We start from the raw sequence: 20957 nt of genomic DNA, 5'->3' as shown, positions 1-20957 counted from the left end.
AATGCATCATGGTGCAATTTTTGGTGATGAATAGATATGGCAGACATGAGGCTCTAGATTTTTTAAGCTCCCTTTTTGCTGAACCTCTCATTCGTCACTCACAAAGAATTACTTTTGAATGTGAATGCTGGATAACAATGCAAAAAAATCGATTATCATTTTTTTAGGTGCATATATAGAAGAGTAGATTTGTGCTTTCGATCCTTTGTATAACAAAAAAAAAATCCACTTGGTCTGGTGGTAATGGTTTGAGACATGAGAGTGTGTTGTGCTCCTCCTTAAGGTCCCAGGTCCGATTCTCCTAGTGCCAATTTGGGTGAACTAATTTAGCTTAACAATTAACAAAAAAATAGTTTATATAAAAAGTAAAATTGGAAAGGAAAAAGCTTCACACAAAAGTTTATTTTCCCTTCAATAATAGTATAGATTACTAATTTAATTGCTTAAAAAATAAATACTAATTTAATCAACAATTTAACAATTATTCTAAATATACCGATTTAACAATAAATATAAAATTAAGAAAAAAATAATATATTAAACTCAAGTGGTTAATAAACTCTCTTTAAGACAAATTGTTTGTGAGAACTCGATTCAATTTTTTAGATTAGCAATTCTTAGTTATATTTGACTTACCTCACGCCAGACTCCAGATTATCAGGGTCCTATCTTCTAGGAATCATAGGATTAATAAAAAAGAAATTAAGATAGAACAGCGGTGAAAAAAAACTCTTTAAAGAAACCAAATCTAACAATTATTCCCTTTAATAATAGTATAGATTACTAATTTAATCAACAATTTAACAATTATTCTAAATATACCGATTTAACAATAAATATAAAATTACGAAGAAAATAATATATTAAACTCAAATGGTTAATGAACTCCCCTCACAAATCGTTCGTGAGAACTAGATTCGATTTTTTATGGGAACAACTCTTAATTATATTTGACTTAGCTCATGCCAAACCCTGAATTATTGGAGTTCTTTCTTTTAGGAATCATAGGATTAATAAAAAAAAATTAAGATAAAACTTTGTACCAATAAAAAAACTCTTTAAAAAACCAAATCTAATCCAAATTAATAGTCTAATTAGTCCCATATCGAAAAGATATGTGACAAAAAGATATTTGACTTACCTCATGCCAAATCTTGAATTATTGGAGTTCTTTCTTTTAAGAATCATAGGATTAATAAAAAATAATTAAGAAAAAAATTTGTACCAATAAAAAAATTCTTTAAAAAACCAAACCCTAATAGTCTAATTAATCCCATATCGAAAAGATATGTGATATCGAAAAGATATGTGACAAAAAGATTTAAAAGTTATCTATAAATACATAAACCGTCATTGTTAAGCTATAACTATAAATACTCAGAACACGATTTCACTTTCTCAGTTTTTCACTCTTCGCAGCGCCAAAGAATACGATTCCGATCTGCCACCGCACCGGCGGAGATAATTCAAATTCAATTGATTCCAGCCATGGCTTCCTCTCCGGTATTGTGTTATCTCACTCCAAAAGACACGTATCCGAAGGAACCTTCACAAATTAGGGTAAAAAACAAAACCCCTGCACCGATTCAAATTACAGCAAAACTAATCCTTGCTGAAGCTAGGGTTCAGGAGGACTCTGTTTTCCGTCCTCCAATCGACAAAATCTCCGATCAAATTGAGCTCAACAACATTGTTAATGATGTCTCCACCATCACAACACCAAAAGGACAAAAATCTGTGATTCAAGAAATCTCAACATGTCCACAAGCACCAAAGAAATCAAAGAAAAGGAACATGGAAATGGATTATGTTAAGGTTATTGATGATGATGATGATTTTTATAACACCAACAGGTCAAAGATTTCGGCTATCAGGAGAAATTTCAACATGCCTACAAGCAACAACACCAGAGTACTAAGAGAGAGTACCTTCAAATTTCTCAATCTTGTCGATCAAATTGAGCTCGACAAGATTGTTGATGATGTCTCCGCCATCACAATTAACAATGTATGTTCAACACCAAAAGGACAAGAATCTGTGATTCAAGAACAAAGGGTGGTTTCAAAGAAAAGGAACCTAGAATTGGACATGGATTCTGTTAAGGACACTGATGATGATGTTTATGACACCAACAGGTCAAAGATTTCGGCTATCAGAAAAAATTTCAACATGTCCACAAGTAACAAAGTAAGAGAGAGTACCTTCAGATTCACGGGTTTCATTTGAAGGTCAAAGATTTCGGATATCACAAGACTTGGAGATTTGCTTCAAGATTCTATTCTTTCATTTGTTTGCTAATGTATATGTATATGCTTCAGAATCTTTGATTTGAAGTTAGTATTGATGTTAGGGGACAGTGTTTTATTCCTTAATCCTTTTTAATTTTCTGCTAATTTTAGCTTATTATAGTTTTTCACTCACTAAATTTAGCATGATTACTCTTTATAACTAGTAAATTTATGTTTTTGACCTTTGAATTAGTTGTGCTAATTTTCATCACATGTACAAAAGCCAACGACACAGGGTGACAAATTCATATAATAAATTAGGCTAATAGCACCTTCTGCTAAATCTGAATCCAATGCCAAGGATAACAAGATGAGACTAAATAGAATAATGCAGCTGAACCATAGCATAACCAACGGGATAAACTGGTATGCAAAATCCATAACGCCAAACCAAAACCCACAAACAAGTTACACACTGCAGAAACACTTCTGCAACCAACGCTCCAGACCAACTGCCACTGAAAAATTGCCTCTGCCATGCCTATAACCACCAGCCTGAAATGCAATAATGCCGAAACACACCCTGGGATTCAAAAACCATTGAGCAATGTTGTATTCAGGCTGATTTTTTAAAATGGAGCCAATACCACGAGTTCATTTTGACCTCCGCAACCATTTTCTCTAAGCAAATTTCTTTATTTTGAAATAATTTCTGATTCCTTGTCTTCCAAATACTCCATATTCCTGCAAACCATACCGTAGTAACGCGATTTGAGAAGGCTCTACAACCACCGACCAGCCCTTCAAACTGCTCCAAGTGCTGCAAACCTTCGTTTTGAAATGCTGAATAAATCCTAAACCATTGACAGATAGCATACCAGACTCCTGAAAAAACCGGACACTTAAAAAAAAGACGAGAAATAGATTCCTCACTCCCACACCCGCCGACGCAATAGAGAGACCCCTGACCAATCACACCTCTCCTAACTAAGGGTGCTATATTATAATTTTTGCACCACCAGATTTGGAGAAATTTTTGTGTGTTGAACTTCAAGATTGTTTATTTTTCTATATTATAATTTATCCATATTTTTTTTCCAGTTTTTTCAACTACTGAAGTGAGCCGAGGAGCCGAGTGACGTGCCAGCGCTACTAATTGAGTTCCAGCACGTAGTTGTGTTATCAGTAAGAAGGGAGTCGGCGCCTTTCGAATTCGAAGCGCCAAGCGCTATCGGGCTAGGAGGGGCGGTTATTCTGATGGGTTAACTTAGTTCATTAGTTCTAGCTATCCTTTTCCTTCGCTAGCCATGGCCTGGGGCTAATTAGTTACCTTAGGTGCATGTCTCAGCAACACAAAACGAGGGTTTCGCTCGTTATAGGACATGACCAAACATCTCACGACCCGAGCTGATGACAGCCATGCAGCACCTGTATGAAAGTAAGGTGTTTTTTTTTTTTACAATAATTTTTACAACATTAATTGCTACTTTGTTATTATGGCTAATTTTCTGAAATCTTAAAAATCCATAAAGTATTTTGAAAGGGTTATGATCTATTGACACCAGGTGTCAAACTAAAGTTTAACACTAAATCTCAACCGTCTATTTCTTTTACTCAAAGGCTAGTATGTTTTCTAAATTAACCCCACAATAGTATCGAGCATACTTAATTTCTTAAGTTCCTTTTTTTTTTATAAAGAAAAAAAAAAGAGATCAAATCTCATTTTGAAATCTTAAAAGTTTGTGATAAAAATTCATTACAATCCTACATTAAAAATCTTGATTGTAAAAAATCTTTTAATTTTTTTTTCTAAAATCTCACAAGGGAATATAATCCCACAAATCTTTTAAAATCTTTTGGAAAGATAGTGAAGAAAAATAAAATCTAAAATCTATCTATATATTAAACCAAACATATTACTACTATGTAGCAATAGCAATAATTCTCAATTCTTACGCTACAAGTCTACAAATAGTTTCAACGGTTGTTTGTGTTCTCTAAACTCTGTTTTTAGCAAACATGGATTTTGACAAGATTGTTGATGATGTCTCCACCATCACAATTAACAATGTATGTTCAACACCAAAAGGACAAAAATATATGATTCAAGAAATCTCAACATGTCCACCAGCACCAAAGAAACAAAGGGTGGTTTCAAGGAAAAGGAACATGAACATGGACATGGATTCTGTTAAGGTTATTCATGATGATGTTTATGACACCAACATGTCAAAGATTTCGGCTATTAGAAGAAATTTCAACATGCCCACAAGTAACAAAGTAAGAGAGAGTACCTTCAGATTCACCGGTTTCATTTGAAGGTTCAAGATTTCGGATATCACAAGACTTGGAGATTTTCTTCTGTCTTGCACTTCAAGATTCTATGCTTTCATTTGTTTGTTGATATGTTCAAATTTAGCATTGATTTTCTTCTAATTTTAGCTTAGTAGAGTTTCTTAGTCACTAAATTTAGCATGGTTACTCTCTAACTAGTAAAAGTATGTACTTGACCTTTGAATTAGTTGTGCTAATTTTCTTTTAATTGTCTCATGGGTAATTGGTATACGTTGATTATGATTTTGAGTTTTTAATTGGTATACTTTGATGATGTTTAATAAAAAAAATTATAATTTGTAATTTCGATATCTAGAAATCGATCCAAATTAAACCGCATGAACTTGGATTAGATCAGATTGATTTTTTAATTAGCTGTCCAAAATCGAATCAAACCGCAAATTTCTTTATATATTTAGATCATATCGTTTTTACTTCAAAACCGATCCAAACCGAACCACGTATATTTCCCTTACCCATATTGGGCCTAGCCCTAATATATGCCCTAAAACTTATCTTTTTCTTTCGACTCAAGTAAAATAAAAAAACTTAAACCGTCATTGCTAAGCTATAAATATAAATACTCAGAACACTTTATATTCATTCAAACTTGCGCTTTCACTTTCTCAGTTTTTTATGTACCGCCAAAGAATACGAAGCTAGGGTTCCAAGACTCTGTTTTCCCTCCTCCAATCGATAAAATCACCGATCAAATGGAACTCGACGAGTACCGTCTCCGAAAACGGAAACAATTTGAGGATTTAATCCGACGAGATCGACGGAATATAAGTGTCTGGGTTAAATATGCAGAGTAGGAAGATTCACAACAAGAATTTGAACGCGCACGATCTGTTTGGGAAAATGCCTTAAAAGAAGTTAATTATAGAAATAGTACATTATGGTCAAGATATGCTGAGTTTGAGATGAAGAATAATTTTATAGATCATGCGAGCAGCGTTTGGGAGTGCGCTGTTACGCTTTTGCCTCAAGTCGATAAGTTGTGGTTCAAGTATGTTCATATGGAGGAGATGGATGGTAATGTCACCCGTACTAGAGGTGTTTTTGAGAGGTGGATGGAATGGATGCCATGGTAATGTTACATCAAATTTGAACTTAGGCACAATGAAATTGAACGAGCCAGAGCGATATTTGAGAGGTTTGTTGTGACTTGTGTGCCATCCAACGGTTGATGCTTGGATTCGCTACGCTAATTTTGAGGTGAAGAATGGCGAGGTTGTTAAGGCGGGGGAATGTGTATGAAAGAGCGGTTGAGAAGATTGCAGAGGATGAGGAGGAAGCTGAGAAGCTTTTTATGGCTTTTGCTGCGTTTGAGGAAAGATGCAAGGAGGTGGAGCGTGCTAGATATATATTATACAAAATTGGGCTTGATCGTATACCAAAGGGAAAGGCTGAAAATTTGTTTAGCAAGTTTGTGGCGTTTGAGAAACAGTATGGTGATAAGGAAGGGATTGAGGATGCCATCATCGGGAAAAGAAGGTTCCAGTACAAAGAAGAAGTGCGGAAAAATCCGTTGGACTATGATGCTTGGTTTGATTACATAGAGTTTGAAAAAAGCTTGGGCAATACGGAAAAAACCAGGGAGGTTTATGAGAGGGCGATTGCTAATGTTCCTCCAGCTGAGAAGAAGAGATATTGGCAACGATATATTTATTTATTTATTTATGGTATGTTTGAGTTCTGTTTACTTATTTTGTTGTTTGTTTATTTAATGTTTTTGCATTTTCTTACCGTGTTTATTATTGTTTGTGTGTAATTTAGGATTAATTATGCACTCTACGAAGAACTTGATGCCGGGGATATGGAGCGAACAAGAGCCGTGTACAGGTAAGCATATGTTTATGAAATTCCATGTATTGTGTTTAAGTGAGGATATATAGTAGTACTTTCCGCGCATGCTTTTCCTGAATTATGTGTAGATTTGCTATGTGGGATATTTTCTGTAAACCTTGTTAGTATAATAATCATATTTTTTAACTGGAAAGTAACTGCAAGCTTCTTATACCAATGAAGAGAATTCTTAATATTTTCCTCAATTTTTGCCATATTGATTCTCAAAGGCTTCCGCCGTGATTCCTTTTGTTTACTGATTTTTGTTTGTATATTACTACTTTTGTCATTGTACTTGCTATCCATGGAAACTGAAATCTCAATATTGAACCTATTTATGTGACATATACTAAATAATTTTGGATTATCAAAAAGGCGAAATTTAGGTTTCTGTTCTTTAGTTGTGGTCAGGACTCAGGATAGAGATATGTTTATGTACTATTTATTTCCTTTTGGTTCTTCTGTCACATTTGATTTGGATAATTCATTTGATTCTGATTTGTTATCTTTGTCCTTTGACTTATTGTTTTTATCTTTTCTGGTTCAGTTCTATCGCAATTCTAAAATTAACAAATTTATCATTGCAGTATTGTATTGACACTACTTTCATTTTCTTTGACTTTCAATTATTTAGGGAATGTCTGAACCTGATACCTCACAAGTTCTCATTTGCAAAAGTATGGCTTCTAGCAGCCCAATTTGAAATACGTCAGTTGAATCTCAAGGGTGCTCGTAAAATATTAGAAAATGCGATTCGAAAGGCTCCAAAAGGCAAGGTAATATATTGGTATCTATCTAGATGAAAATATTATATAGCTTATTTTCAATGCTGAATGATTAACTTAACATATACCTGTTCTCTTTGACAACAGATATTTAAGAAGTATATAGAGATAGAACTGCAGCGTAGCAATATAGATCAATGCAGAAAATTGTATGAGAAGTATCTGCAGTGGTCACCTGAAAGTTGCTATGCATGGAGCAAATATGCAGAACTGGAGAGATCTCTATCGGAGACAGAACGAGCTCGAGCAATATTTGATCTTGCAATTGCTCAACCAGCTTTGGACATGCCTGAGTTGTTGTGGAAGGCATACATTGACTTTGAAACTGCCGAGTGTGAATTTGAGAGAGCAAGAGAACTTTATGAAAGGCTTCTTGATCGAACAAAGCACTTGAAGGTATGGATAAGTTATGCAGATTTTGAAGCAACAGCAATTGACGAAATGTCTTTAGACGTATCAGAACAAGAACAAAAGAAGCAATGCATTCAGCGTGCCAGAAGGGTGTTTGAGGAAGCTCTAAACTACTTCAGATCATCAGCTCCAGATTTAAAAGAAGAAAGGGCAATGCTATTGGAGAAATGGATAAACTTTGAGGCTCCATCTGGGGAGCTAGGTGATGTTAGCTTAGTCCAGTCTAAGCTTCCCAAAAAGCTCAAGAAGAGACGGCAAGTTAGTACTGAAAAAGATGGTTCTTCTAGAATTGAAGAATTTATTGGCTATCTATTCCCTGAGGCAACTCAGACCACCAATCTCAAGATCTTGGAAGCTGCTTACAAATGGAAGAAGCAGAAATTGTGATTCACTACAGAATATAATTCTGCCAAATGCCAATCTCATAGTGGTTGCCTCATCTGTTAGAATACCATTGAATCTGACTCTAAAGGCAATATTAGCATAGCTGACATTGATAACATAATCTTAGACTGTTGATATTTTATCTATGCTTTCTAATTGTAGTGTAGCTTTTATTAGAAGATGCTAAAATGTAGCTGTTCATAGCTTAGTGAGGTTAGCAAAGAAATTTGGTTCTAGTTCTTGGGTGGGATATGTCCCAGAACTTGCAGGTGTTGTTGTTTCTTTGTATAATTTTGTTTCAAATTGTGCCAACAAATAAGATTATGAAAGTATAATAAAACTGTTTGGTAGTACTGTAGTTTACAAGTATGTGATTAGTAAATACACGAAGGTTGGTTTCTACAAGATTCATACAAGTCACTACTAAATACATAAGATTTAGTTACGAAACATTAGCGACAATAAAATTCCTCAACGATTGTAACGAAATCAGAGACGAAACGATTTATCTCTCATGATTCATGAAACTCAAATTGATGACACTTAGAGATGCTATCTTATTATTTGAAGATCAATTGTTATTATTTGTTTACAAACGGCCATAATTACCTAAACCTGCCTAATATTTGAAACATGTGTTAAGTCTTGAAAATAATATTTGAACCAATTTGAAAATGAAGGTTCTAATAAACATGCCATTCCTATTTTTCTAATAACTAGGCAGAGAATAAGCCAAAACCTAATGCTAACAATGAGAGAAAACAATTGTCAAAGCACCAATACATAGTGCTAGTAGCAATTAACCAGTTTTTATTAAGGTCAATAGAAATTAATCCAACAGATGCACAAATCCATAACATTCATAAGGTTTCTTTCACAAGTATGCCAGAGTGCGTATGCATAAGTCACTAGACTATTTGACAAATATATATATATTACAATCGTCTAATATAAATGTCAACTTTTTGTGTCAAAAATCTGTTAAAAAAAAAAACTTTTGTGTCAAAATAATATTTTTGTAAAATAAAATAGTTAGATATTTTTGGTAAACAAAAAATATCCTCCGCGCGCAACCGTGGAGATTAACCCCCTCAAAATAACTTAGATTCATTTAAAGAGTTGACTTCTCCCAACAAAAGTTTTTTCGTATGCACCTGCCAAAGATCGAACCCAGAACCAAATATATATTACTTGTGTCATGTTGATAAATAGTTAGATATTATTGGAGTGATATTAAAATCCAATAAAAATAATTCAGTTAGTAATAGAAATAATTCAATTAGTAATAGCTACTAAAAATATTATTATTAAAGAGAAAGAAATTACAACATTAAATTTTCCACTTCATGCTAAAAAAAAAAGATGTCTGAAAAGTACACATTGGATTGGTCTACTCTTGGATTCCTTGTTGCACTATGTCATAGTGGAGAGAGACTTACTTTTGTAGTGTAGTGTCACCTACATACATAGACTAAAATATTATTCCTTAAGGTATCATAATTTGACTTTTTCTACAAAACTCACTTTTCAGTCAAATATATATACACACTTCATTTCAACAAATTAAAGCACTCACCAATAGAAACTAAACTACTTTGTCAAAGCTTCAAAGTTCTCACTTTGATCTCAAGAAATGGTCCCTTTAGGAAAAACACCAACAACATCATCAAGAAAGAAGACAACAACAAGAAGAAGAACAACAACAACAAACAAGAAGAAACATCTTCCACATAGCAAAATCCAAGAAACATCCTCTGATCTCAGCTCATCAAAGGACAAAGACATGGATTCTGTTAAGGTTGTTGATGATGATGATGTCTCCACCATCAGTAATAACAGTGTATGTTCAACACCAAAAGGTCGAAAATTTCGAATACCCGAAATTTCAACATGTCCACCAGCTCCAAAGAAACAAAGGGTGCTTTCAAATTTCTCTCTTCGTAGAGTAATTTTTGCACCACCAGATTTGGAGAACTTTTTGTGTGTTGCACTTCAAGATTCTCTAGCTTCATTTGTTTGCTAGTAGTTGTTAGACAAACATGGTATTAAATTGCAGTCGCAGTTTTAGTTATGCTGCAAACCTTCATAATATTATATTATATATGTTGGGGTCGCAATTGCAGATCACAATTTAAAACCATGTTTAGAACTTCGGATTTTGAAGTTATCATGTTAGGGGATAGTTTTTCATCCCTTAAATATTTCTGTTAATTTTAGCTCAGTAGAGTTTGTTTAGTGACTAAATTCAGCTTGGTTAATCTCTAACTAGCTAGATTTAGATTTTAAGTTTTTTTTTTTCCTTTCTTATACTAGTAGAAGATATATGTTCTAGATTTTGATATTAGTTAGAGTGTGGCGAGTGCAAATATAGTAATGAGTTTGATTTAAGGAATTGTGTTTTGTGAGTTTAGAGTTAATTTGCAGTTTTGAAGAAACTTGTACCATGAGAGAAACTAAAGTTTCCTTGTTTAATTTTCATTATGTTTATCCTTCTTTTATTGATCTCTTTCTTTTAATTTTCTTTTGTCATGATGATTTTCAGTTTTGATAAAAAAGAAGGCAGAGTACTAGTATAGTATGTTACCAAACTTAATTAAATATCATGGGTTGGATAAGCAACTTAATTCAATTAAGTGTTTATTACTCAAATATTTATCATATAAGTGTTTATATATTATTCGTTTCTATAACAAAAGAAAAAATAAAATTATTCTATGTTCATATCAAATATAAATTACTTTCATAAGCTATTCAAAAAGTTTATAAAAATAAGCTGAAAACAACTTACAAGCATGTTGCAAGATTATTTTATAGGTTCTTCAAGGAGTGTCAAAAATGTTAACGTTACAGGCTAGATTTTGCAATTCTGCAAGGCATGAGGCGTGGTTTATATGAACCAGAATCCTTTGTTGTCGAAAAAACTCGAAGTTATATACAATATTAGATTTCAACCGATCGATCTATATTACACCTTCATAAAATCCGTACTAAACAATATCTACAATTGATTCAAGATCGAATGGATTCAAATTCATTGCAACGTCATACAGTTACTGCATGCAATCCAAATGCGACCCAATTGCGACGGCTAGATATTAATAATTTTTAATGCATTTTGGAATCAAATTAACCTCGAGAGTGGAGACTTATTTCAGCAAAGATGTAGCTGCCGTTAAGTCAGTTAGTTTTATAATCTTTTCAATTTATGTCCACATAAGAGGGCTTTGATGGATGAATGAATTTGTAATTAGTTTATAACAAAGCAAAAGTTTAATTAAGAAAATGAAATAATTGTGTCATTAGATTCAGCCCCACAGATTTTTGAGAATCCAATGAAAAAACTCTCGTGCGGGTCTGTCATGTAATAATAATATTGTTAGTTATATAAATACTTTTGAATCTCAAGAAATTTCTGGTATAATTTATTTTTTTTAAAAAAATAATTTCTGGTATAATAATAGTATAGTACTATAGAAATTTAATCATATAAAAAACAATTATATTGTCAATCAATTATAATAGAAAAAAATTATAATGTTATTTTTGGGACGAATCGTTCGGGAGAATTCGAATTTGATTTCTAATGAAAATAATTTTCGGGCAGATTTTACTTATATCTGTGATCGAACTCTGAATTACCGAGACATTTTTTCTTAAGAACTAGAGAATTAATAAAAAAAAATGATTGTGATTACAGAACAGTTAGTAATGTATATGAGAATATTAATAGAGTAAAAAAAAAGGATTATAGTTGAGACCATAAAATTAAGAAACAAAATGATATATAAAGGTCAAAATTCAAACTCAAGGTACCGTTTGGCTATTTTTTTTTTCTTCTTCTTTTTTCTTAAAAGTAAGAAGTTAGGCAAATTAATAATTTTTAAAAGCTCTAGTAAGAAAGAAAAAAGAAAAACAACTTCTATATTTTAAGAAAAATTATAATATATTGACTCTTTGTAAACCTTTGTAGTCTATCTCGGTACTTCTTGTGCGGAGGGGACTGGTTTGTTAATATATCTCATTTTTACTTATTCAAAAAAAAAATTATCAAAACATATTTGTTAACCCTATTATAATAATAAAAAAACAACTTTTAACTTCTTTTTTTAAAGTAAGATTTACCAAACAACTTTAATTTTAATTTTAAAGCTATTACTTTCAACTTTATAGTTAAAATAACTTCTGCACCTAAAAGAGTTGAGTCAAACAGTACCTAAAAATAATCCTAACATTTGCTTCTTTTATTTTTTAAAAATTTTATCAAATTCAAAATTTAAATTTGTAGAGAAAATGTGACACATACATTTGGATTGATGATTTTGTTTTTTCAATGACAATGATCCAAATAAAAAAAATAAAAAATGACAATGATCCAAATACTATAGTACACCCTTTTTGTCAAGTTTGATTAAATAATTGCCAACTTTTTTAGGATCCGAGGTTACCCACCTTGTTCTTTCACAAAAGGAAAATCATCAACTTGTATTTAATCTTCTCTTGGGTCAAACAACAATTTATCCTTGTTAACACTTAAAATATTTGGATGTCAAAAAGTTTTTTCTTTTTATACACAAGATAGATGTTGAAAAAGTTAAGAAAGAAAAAAATGAAATGAAATCAAACAATATGAAAATATGAGAAAATGAACAACTAATTAAATAGATTAAATATATTAATTGTGGTGTTTAAATGAGTAAATTTTTTTAAAATATAAAAGAATTATATGAAAAAGAGTAGAGAAAAATAGAAAAATGTGAATTAAAACAAAAACAATTTTGTCTTTGTCCCCATAAATTTAACTCAGTTGATAGAAACATCTCATTATATATACAAGAATCGGAATTCGAACTCCAAATATTCGACTTATTTACATTGAAATTTATAACCGCTAAATTACTATAAAAAATCCTTTAAATGTATGATGCATGTATACAATTGTTGTAGAATAATCTAAAAACCTACAAATTCGGTGAAATAAGGTGTGGAAGAAGAAAAAAATGCCCTAGTGAAAATAATAAAGCCGTTGAAGGCATAGATAAGGGAATAATCTAAGGGGAATCCTATGTGGAACTTCAATTAGTAGTTGATTTGATTGCATGTGCAATGATATCCAACTTTTTGTTCCTTAATGCGACAAAAGCTAAGTTTGTTTGGTTACTAGTGTCAATCTTTCCCTCAATTATTTCTCCTTCCTTACATATTGGACAAAAGATTAGAGAAAAACAAGTTTCCTAAATCAATTCAAGACTAAACTAAGTGTTTGTTTTGTATTACGACGAGTTTGACAAAGTTACAGGTAAATCATCGTAATTTTGCAAAAAAATACATTTTATAGCTTCAACGAAATTATGGTAAAACATTCATCATTGTGCTTGAGGTGAAAAGACACATCTTCTCACGTTGAAGTTTTTAGGATTTGAATTGGACACATGTGCATGTTTTTGAAAGTGAGAAATTGCAGTGACACCGCACATTCAATCATGTTTTAAAACATGGTCTAATAGCATGTTTGTTTTCACGTTTGGTCGAAAATCACAGTAATAGTGCACATGAGCGTGGAAATGCTAACTTTCCTTCCAAACATGCACTAAATCCAAAATGGACATGTATTGTTGATGTTTGGTATCACAGTGAATTTGACAAAATCATAGCGAGTCGCCGTAATTTTGTCCAATCTATCGTCATACCAAACACACACTATGGCAATCTATCTTTCAGTACTGAATGTGCTCTTTGTTGTAGTGCCAAATATACTCTCCAAAATTAATATAATTAATATTGTTATTTGGCATAATCAAATATTAAGACAACAAACAAAAATCAAACATATGAAATTTTGTCCAAGAAGTGATAATTTCATTTATTCCAGTGGTATATTCCTTCCACAGGTCCAACTTCAAAAAACCTGACCTGCACACACTGTAATTCCATGGGAACAACTTACATCTTAATAGTTACCTATATCAGTATTGTATAAGAAACTCACAAGTTTCTCAAAAAAATAGCGTCAAAGTACGATTTTAATCTGCTGCGACAGAATAACGTCTTTACAGCCATAAGTATAGAATAGGCCGCATTCCTTGCGAATCTGAATTTTTAAAGTTGGTCTTGACTCTTAAGACTTCTTAGCCTATTTTTTCAGTTACTATTCCTCTAATGCATCCTACAAGAGTGAATAATCCAAATACAAATCCAACAATGTTGAAAGTTTGAAGCATAATCCACTTAGCCGTCCACGGATCGGTATTGGACCTACTCAAGTATATTTCCACCGGAAAATATATGGTTAATGGCCAAAAGCTTATGCTGCCTAAAACTCCCAAAATCTGGTTGAAGTATGGAAAGATCATTGCAATCACAACAGTTGATACAACATAAGCAGTTCTCAATGACAGCCTGAGAAAACTTAGTTCAAAAGCTGGTAGCAAAGGGAGTTTCAAGGTATATGTGTGATTCACAAATTCACTGTCTGAGTAATTTAAACGGAACCAATTCTCGGCATTGCCAAAAAGTGGTTGGCTGTATACCTGCATTGAAATAAGGTAGATGACAGAGTTAAATGAACAAGAATTTCATAAAAGTAGACAGCACATATATTATCCTTTAGGCAGAACACGCAAAATGTCTAAGCTAAGATGATTTCGTAACATTTTACTCTAAGACAATGACCCTGTTTGGATAAATAGCTTAATTAAGTTAAGTGCTTATAGCATAAACATAAGTATTTATGTATAAGCAATTTCTATAACAAAAGATAAAATAAAGTCAAACCGTTTTTGTATAAGATATAAGCTGGTTTCATAATCTATTATTGAGAGCATATGAAAATAAGCTGAAAATTAGGGACATGTCATTATCTGTTTCCATAAGCTCTCCCAATCAAACAGTCTCACAAGTGCTTATGTTAATACAACCAAACAGTGTCACCAGTGCTTATGTTAATAGATAAGCTCAAATAAACCAGTTCAAATAGGCCTAATATTGGAATGAAAGATACAAAATATGTAACTTAACTACATATTTGAACTGTGATAACCATGTAATGGAGAAATGAACACTGTTGTGTGTCGACATGTTTGAACCACGTTAACCATGTAATAAAGGATGAACAGTGCATACGGTGTCTGTGTCAAGATAACATCTTTAAGAGTTTTTTTTTTGAGCAGCAAAAGATTTTATTCAACAAACCCAAACATAACATAAGGCATGTTATGTGAGTATAAAATAGTACAGCAAGGATAAACAAGAGGCAAAACAGAAAAAAAGAGCAGCTAGCCACAGAGAAAAAAAGGCAAACGCTAACAGTAGCAGCAAACATCCTATAACACAAACACAAAATAGTGACCGAACACGCAAAATATCTAAGCTAAGATGATTTCATAACATGCTACTCTAAGACAATATAGAAATCAAACAGACATAAAATATGTGAGCACCGTCATAAAATTTGATGATGGTACATTGATTATGTTACCTGATATGAACCAACTAGGTGAACCACTATACAAACATGAGTAAAGTCGACAAGCCAATAATACTTGGAGGATCCAAATCCTGTTAAAAGGTTTCCTGGTGTATTATCGCCAAATGCAGCATATCCAGCACATCCACAACATAGGTAAAAGAATGTTGTGATAGATACTGATATTACTGAGGCCTTTTTCATTGTTTGGTTTTCTGGTGGAGGCGTCTTCAAAGTATCCTTCAAGAATTACAAGTTATATAAGCTTCTATAATTGTCGCTTTTAATGACAAAATTACTTTGTTTTCTATTTTCAAACTTTTAAAGGAATAAGTGAAAAAAAGTTAGTACAAAAATAGATTGAAAAAGTGCCAATGAAAAACATAATGCATTTTCTCAAACCAAATAAATAAGCTCACAGTTTTCTTAGGTGCTGTATTGCATTTTAGTTTTCTGAGAATCAAATGGTAGGTAGATACCTGTATTTCCATCATAATTGTCGAGAAAGGATAGGAGAACGACACGTCACCGAGTGCTTGGGAAACCAACCACAACTTCTGAGTTCCACTAGAGGTACTGATTCCATCAATACTACCCTTAGCATATCCATTTTCTGAGCAAATGATTAATGGAATATTATATGCATGTATTGTGTTGTCAACACTAATAATCGGTCGAATATATATTTTCAAGCAAGTGGCGATGCACAAAGCCAGTCATGCTAAGTATAAGGAAATACTTAGAAAATCAGATTACTCAAATGGCGATGCATGCATACCCATGATTTGCATGATGGAAAGTCCCATTCCTATGAAACAATAAGCAAATGATGTAATTGCAGCGACAACAGATAACCAATTGATGTTATGTAAGTTTGGTATCTGTGAGAGAACAATTTGGACAATTCCAAATATCAGCATATAATATGCATCTGCAAATTCGCTCACTGTTTCATTCTCTTTGTTGTGTCGAGAAAATGAGTTTTGGATTGCTCTGCATCCACAAATACAAATAACTGTCAAGATCAATACTAGCAATATATATAGCGAAATTCTCGGGACAGACTGATTCTCAGTTGAACAAACCTTAAGCTGATAGATGTTGTAATGACAAAGGCAATTCCAAAACCATATATACATATATTCACAAGAAGGCCACATAGTCTTCCATTCCCTACTCCTGTAACCACCAAACCAAAATCTCATAAGGAGGAAAATATCTAAACACGTGAAATTTAGATGGCAACTGCTAAATCATGCGAGTTTCACTGTCATTTTAGTAAAATTCACATAAATTTACGTAATATTAATTAACGTATTGAAAATAATGTGCGACAATGTTCTGTTAACATTTCTGAATAACAGTCTTGCCTACAGAAAATGTGGTACCATATCTGCCGAAAACATTAATTATAAACACGTAGCTACAAATTGTTATGCTTAATGCAAAGAAAGGAAGCCAGCGGGATAAAATATTTCTCTAACTAAATAGCAGACCCTTCTCTTTGAGTTTGTTACACATGTATTTTTTTTTTGTTGCCCAAGGTATCCCTAGCCAGAAGCTAGAGACTAATCCTTCAAGGGACCGAGATCTATTTAAGGGGTTAACCTCTCCTAACAAACACTCTTCCATACACACCGGCTAAGATCAAACCTATGACCACATGCTTAAAGGAACCGGTTATCGGCCAATTGTGCCACACCATGTTGGTGTTACACATATATTTTATTAAAAAAAAAAAAAAGTTTTTTTAATATAATCATGTAATCCATTAATTTTTTATGGATATGGAATATAAAAAATGTTCAATATTACTACTAAAATAATCTTTAATCAATTACTGTATTGTTCACATAGTTTTTTAGAAGGTTTCAACCTAATCCTATCAGGTTATGAATATCTTGAATTAAACAAGAAATATTACTTAAACATGATGATGCAAAAGCAATTAAATTGAATTGAAAAGTGAAAAAGGTAGATGAGATGTAAATAAGTTACCTAAATTAAAATTGACAACATCAAGATAAGAAGCACTTTTGTGAGGACCATATTCAGGATTTGGAGATCTATAAGTGTTGCATAGAAGAAAAGCTGAGTAAAGAGTTGAAGAAGCAATAAGGAGTATAGAGAATGGTCCTACAATCCATCCAAGTTGTGCAATACTCCATGGCAAAGATAACACTCCTGATCCTATCACCCCTGTCACTATGTGTGCAACTGCTGTCCATACAGTCCCTAATATCATCATAAACATAACATCATTTATTATATTATATCTATCAATTTCATTTCATTATTATATTAGATTATTATTATCATTACACTTTTCAATTCCAAACATATAAAACAACAATCAACATCAACATGGTAGTTTTTCCGAGGATTGGTTTTGTCATCCAGAAAGGATTAGCGGCGCAGCTTGTTACCTAACTATCGTTCATTCATGTATAATTATCTTGAAAATATATAACATTTCATTACTTTACATCAACATGGTATTGTCAAAACAAGAATAAAAACATCAACATGGTATATACTAATACTATGTAACAATTGAAACATGTTGAGATTAAATCTGAATACATAAGAAACACAAACCTGTTCTTTTGATAGGATGAGATTGGATTTGATTGAGTAACAAAGGGTTGTTGATGTTGTCAGCTGAATCACAAGATTCTAAACCCATCTTTAGAACAAAACTCTTTCCTGGGATGGGACACACAGTGCCAAAAAGGGTTTTCTTTAAATGAATCAGTCAACCATAAAGAGATGGAAAAAATGGTAAGTTTTAAAATGTGAAACTTGTTTTTGCAGGAATGATTATATATATATATATATTCAACTAAAAAAAATGTTTCTTATATATTGAAGGTTATTTATTTTATTGATAACAATAATTTGCATTAAGAAATGTTATCTAGAATAATAAATAATAATATCATATCATGGCTAATGCTCCTGTGGACCACCTTCACAAGTGGTCCACCGTGGACAAGTGATATACTAAATATGAATTTTACGAAATTCAGTGTTGGATTGAAAGTTTATATCGTATAGATCATCATAAATTTTTTAAAATTTTTTGAAAATCATTTGATATGTTATTGAGACACATCAAGATTAACAGTTTATTAACGTAAATCTTGATGGGTCTCAATAAACTTTCAATCCAACGGTAGATTTTATAAAATTAGTATTCGTTATAATGTTATTCATGATTGATCCACCATGACCACTTCATCAACCGAACAAAATTATTACTCCCTCCGGTCCTTATTATAAGGAACAGTTTGACAAAAACACACAGACCAAGGAAACCTATTTTTTTATTAAAAATTCTAAAATGTTATGTTTAATTCCAAAAATAACCTTGGTCTTAATTGATTGTTGTCTCTTGTAATTATCAATATACTAAACCACTATTCTTAATTCCAATGTAACTCCTCCTATACATGGTGGTAGACCATTTATGTGACTCTTTGTTTACTAAAATTTGCCTCCAATTTTTTTGTATAGGAAATGTGTGTGTAATTAATGTTAAGCATTGGAATATGTTATATTGGAGTATACAATTCAATTCAATAAGGGTATAAAAGGAATTACTTATTTAATAAAGCATAGATTTAAGGAGTGTTCCTTATATAAAGGACAAAAAAAAAATCCAAACTGTTCCTTATAATAAGGACCGGAGGAAGTATGTGATACCAGTCAGTAATGATGGAGTAACCGTAAAGTGTCTACCAACGTGACACATGTCACTTAATGTCCATTTTTTATTTTATGTTATTTTAATCAAATCATTATTATATTATATCAATCAATATCAATTGTAAAATTGAGAATAATAGAAAATGAATACCTGGATGAATAGAATAGATTATTTGGTTTAGTTCCAAAACGCAACCTCAAAAGACGACGAATTCTTGAACTTTCCTGAATTCTCTGATCTGATGGGAGAAACAAAGAGATTTGGGAGAGTGAGAGAAGTTGCTCGCATAATGGGCGAAGGAACCGGCTAGAGTTAACTACCTTTATTTATATTCAAAATATAATACTAAAATGGATTTAATTGTTATGTACCGATGGTGTAAAATAATTTTACACTGTCAACCAATACCAATTATGTTTTCTACCATATCACCCTACTTCACCACACTTTATTGATATGACATGGTAAAATAATAGTTGTTTATTGGACAATTGTGTAAAACTATTTTACACCGTCGGTGCATATCAATTAAACTCTACTAAAATATATGTTTAGTTCCACTAATAAAGGAGTAAAGTTTGATTTCGACTATGCTGACAAGCATAACTTGATTGGTAGAGATATTGTAAATTATTGTAGGAAGTGGGTTCGAAATCTCGTACTCCCGCTTATTCACCTTTTAAAAAGTGAAATTCTAGTCATCAAGCTACTTGATAAGAAAAAAAAAGTTTGATTTTGACAGTTTACAAATCATAGTTCAATGGATAAAAATGTCGAAATTAGTATATTAGGTTATAGCCTCAACATCTAAATTTATGTGAGTTTTGACATTTCATTTATCTATTATAAAATTAATTCACTCAATTAATTTGACTCACCTCAAAAAAACAAAACATTCGCTTATTTGACTTCTTTTTTCTTTTCATAAATGAAGAGGCAATTGTTATAAAAAATATTGACACACAATTCTGAGCTCTTAAATTCAAACCTACAAGTTTAACTAGCAATATTCATGTTTGTTTGAGTTTGGATTTTACACAATTAATGTGTAAACATAGTAATTGTTTCCGATTATCCGAACAAAACATGTAGTAAAAATTACATAATATAAAATATGACTGGTTGTATAGAAATTATCTGATTAAAATATATGATTAAGATCACTTATTGTGTGTAACTGTGTGAAATAATTACAGTAGGAAATCCGATAGATTTTAAGAATTTTATTTGACCTTTTTTAAATATTTAATATGAATATAATTTTATTTGTTACTATTATTTTATTTTGTAAAAAATGGATGACCTATCCTATAATTGAGTATAATAATATAAAAATAAAAATACAAATAAAAGGAAAATACAAAGGAAAGTGGGCAATATAGACACTCCTCCCAAACAATAAATAAACCAATCATTTGTTGAGAATAATAGAAGTAGGAGAAGATAACAAAAAATAAAGGGTCCAAGTGGTTATAATTTTGGAACTCTGAAGCGTGATCAAAGATATACTTTTTAATTTCTATATAGGAATCAACTTGTCTCTTAAAAAAAAAATGTTTAACTCAATCCTTCAAAATTAGTTTGTAAGGTGAGAATTGTCTTTACGTCGAATATTATTGGACTTGATGCATAAATATAAACGGTGGATAACCTGATAGTAAAAACCAAATAACAAATGACCCAATGATTAGAGATCTTGATACCATCTTAAAAAATGGGTATTGGACCTAACTCAACCCTGCACTTATAAAATGAAGATTATTCTCACTTATAAACATATATTCAGACTACCTCTT

General features: G+C 31.9%; 2 protein-coding genes and 1 pseudogene across 2 annotated transcripts; 2 read left to right on the top strand and 1 right to left on the bottom strand.

The window, feature by feature from the left end:
• The first annotated feature begins 1376 nt into the window (after positions 1 to 1376).
• Positions 1377 to 8375, top strand: LOC123919826 (annotated as a pseudogene).
• A 1248-nt stretch (positions 8376 to 9623) lies between these two features.
• On the top strand, positions 9624 to 10013 carry LOC123920775 (cyclin-dependent protein kinase inhibitor SMR9-like). The gene has a single exon (XM_045973091.1). It carries the CDS (start codon positions 9624 to 9626, stop codon positions 10011 to 10013), a length of 390 nt encoding a protein of 129 aa, XP_045829047.1.
• A 3793-nt stretch (positions 10014 to 13806) lies between these two features.
• LOC123919824 (probable amino acid permease 7) lies at positions 13807 to 18265 on the bottom strand. Its single transcript, XM_045971831.1, has 7 exons — positions 18051 to 18265; positions 17451 to 17687; positions 16538 to 16631; positions 16231 to 16445; positions 15932 to 16065; positions 15465 to 15692; positions 13807 to 14517 (listed from the first exon to the last, which is right to left on the bottom strand). Exons 1-7 carry the CDS (start codon positions 18136 to 18138, stop codon positions 14116 to 14118), a joined length of 1398 nt encoding a protein of 465 aa, XP_045827787.1. The 5' UTR covers positions 18139 to 18265; the 3' UTR covers positions 13807 to 14115.
• Positions 18266 to 20957: the final 2692 nt, after the last annotated feature.

Source organism: Trifolium pratense, linkage group LG4 (assembly GCF_020283565.1).
Source record: "Trifolium pratense cultivar HEN17-A07 linkage group LG4, ARS_RC_1.1, whole genome shotgun sequence".
NCBI lineage: Eukaryota > Viridiplantae > Streptophyta > Magnoliopsida > Fabales > Fabaceae > Trifolium > Trifolium pratense.
This window is presented reverse-complemented; position numbering and strand designations above follow the sequence as displayed.

What these genes read in the sequence shown, in the direction of transcription:
- LOC123919824 (XM_045971831.1), bottom strand. Translation starts at nt 18,138, where the DNA reads ATGGGTTTAGAATCTTGTGATTCAGCTGACAACATCAACAACCCTTTG. An exon ending in TGTTGTCAATTTTAATTTAG is followed by an intron (nt 16,632 to 17,450) that starts GTAACTTATTTA and finishes TGGTGGTTACAG; the next exon opens with GAGTAGGGAATGGAAGACTA. An exon ending in CAATTATGATGGAAATACAG is followed by an intron (nt 15,693 to 15,931) that starts GTATCTACCTAC and finishes TAATTCTTGAAG; the next exon opens with GATACTTTGAAGACGCCTCC.
- LOC123920775 (XM_045973091.1), top strand. Translation starts at nt 9,624, where the DNA reads ATGGTCCCTTTAGGAAAAACACCAACAACATCATCAAGAAAGAAGACA.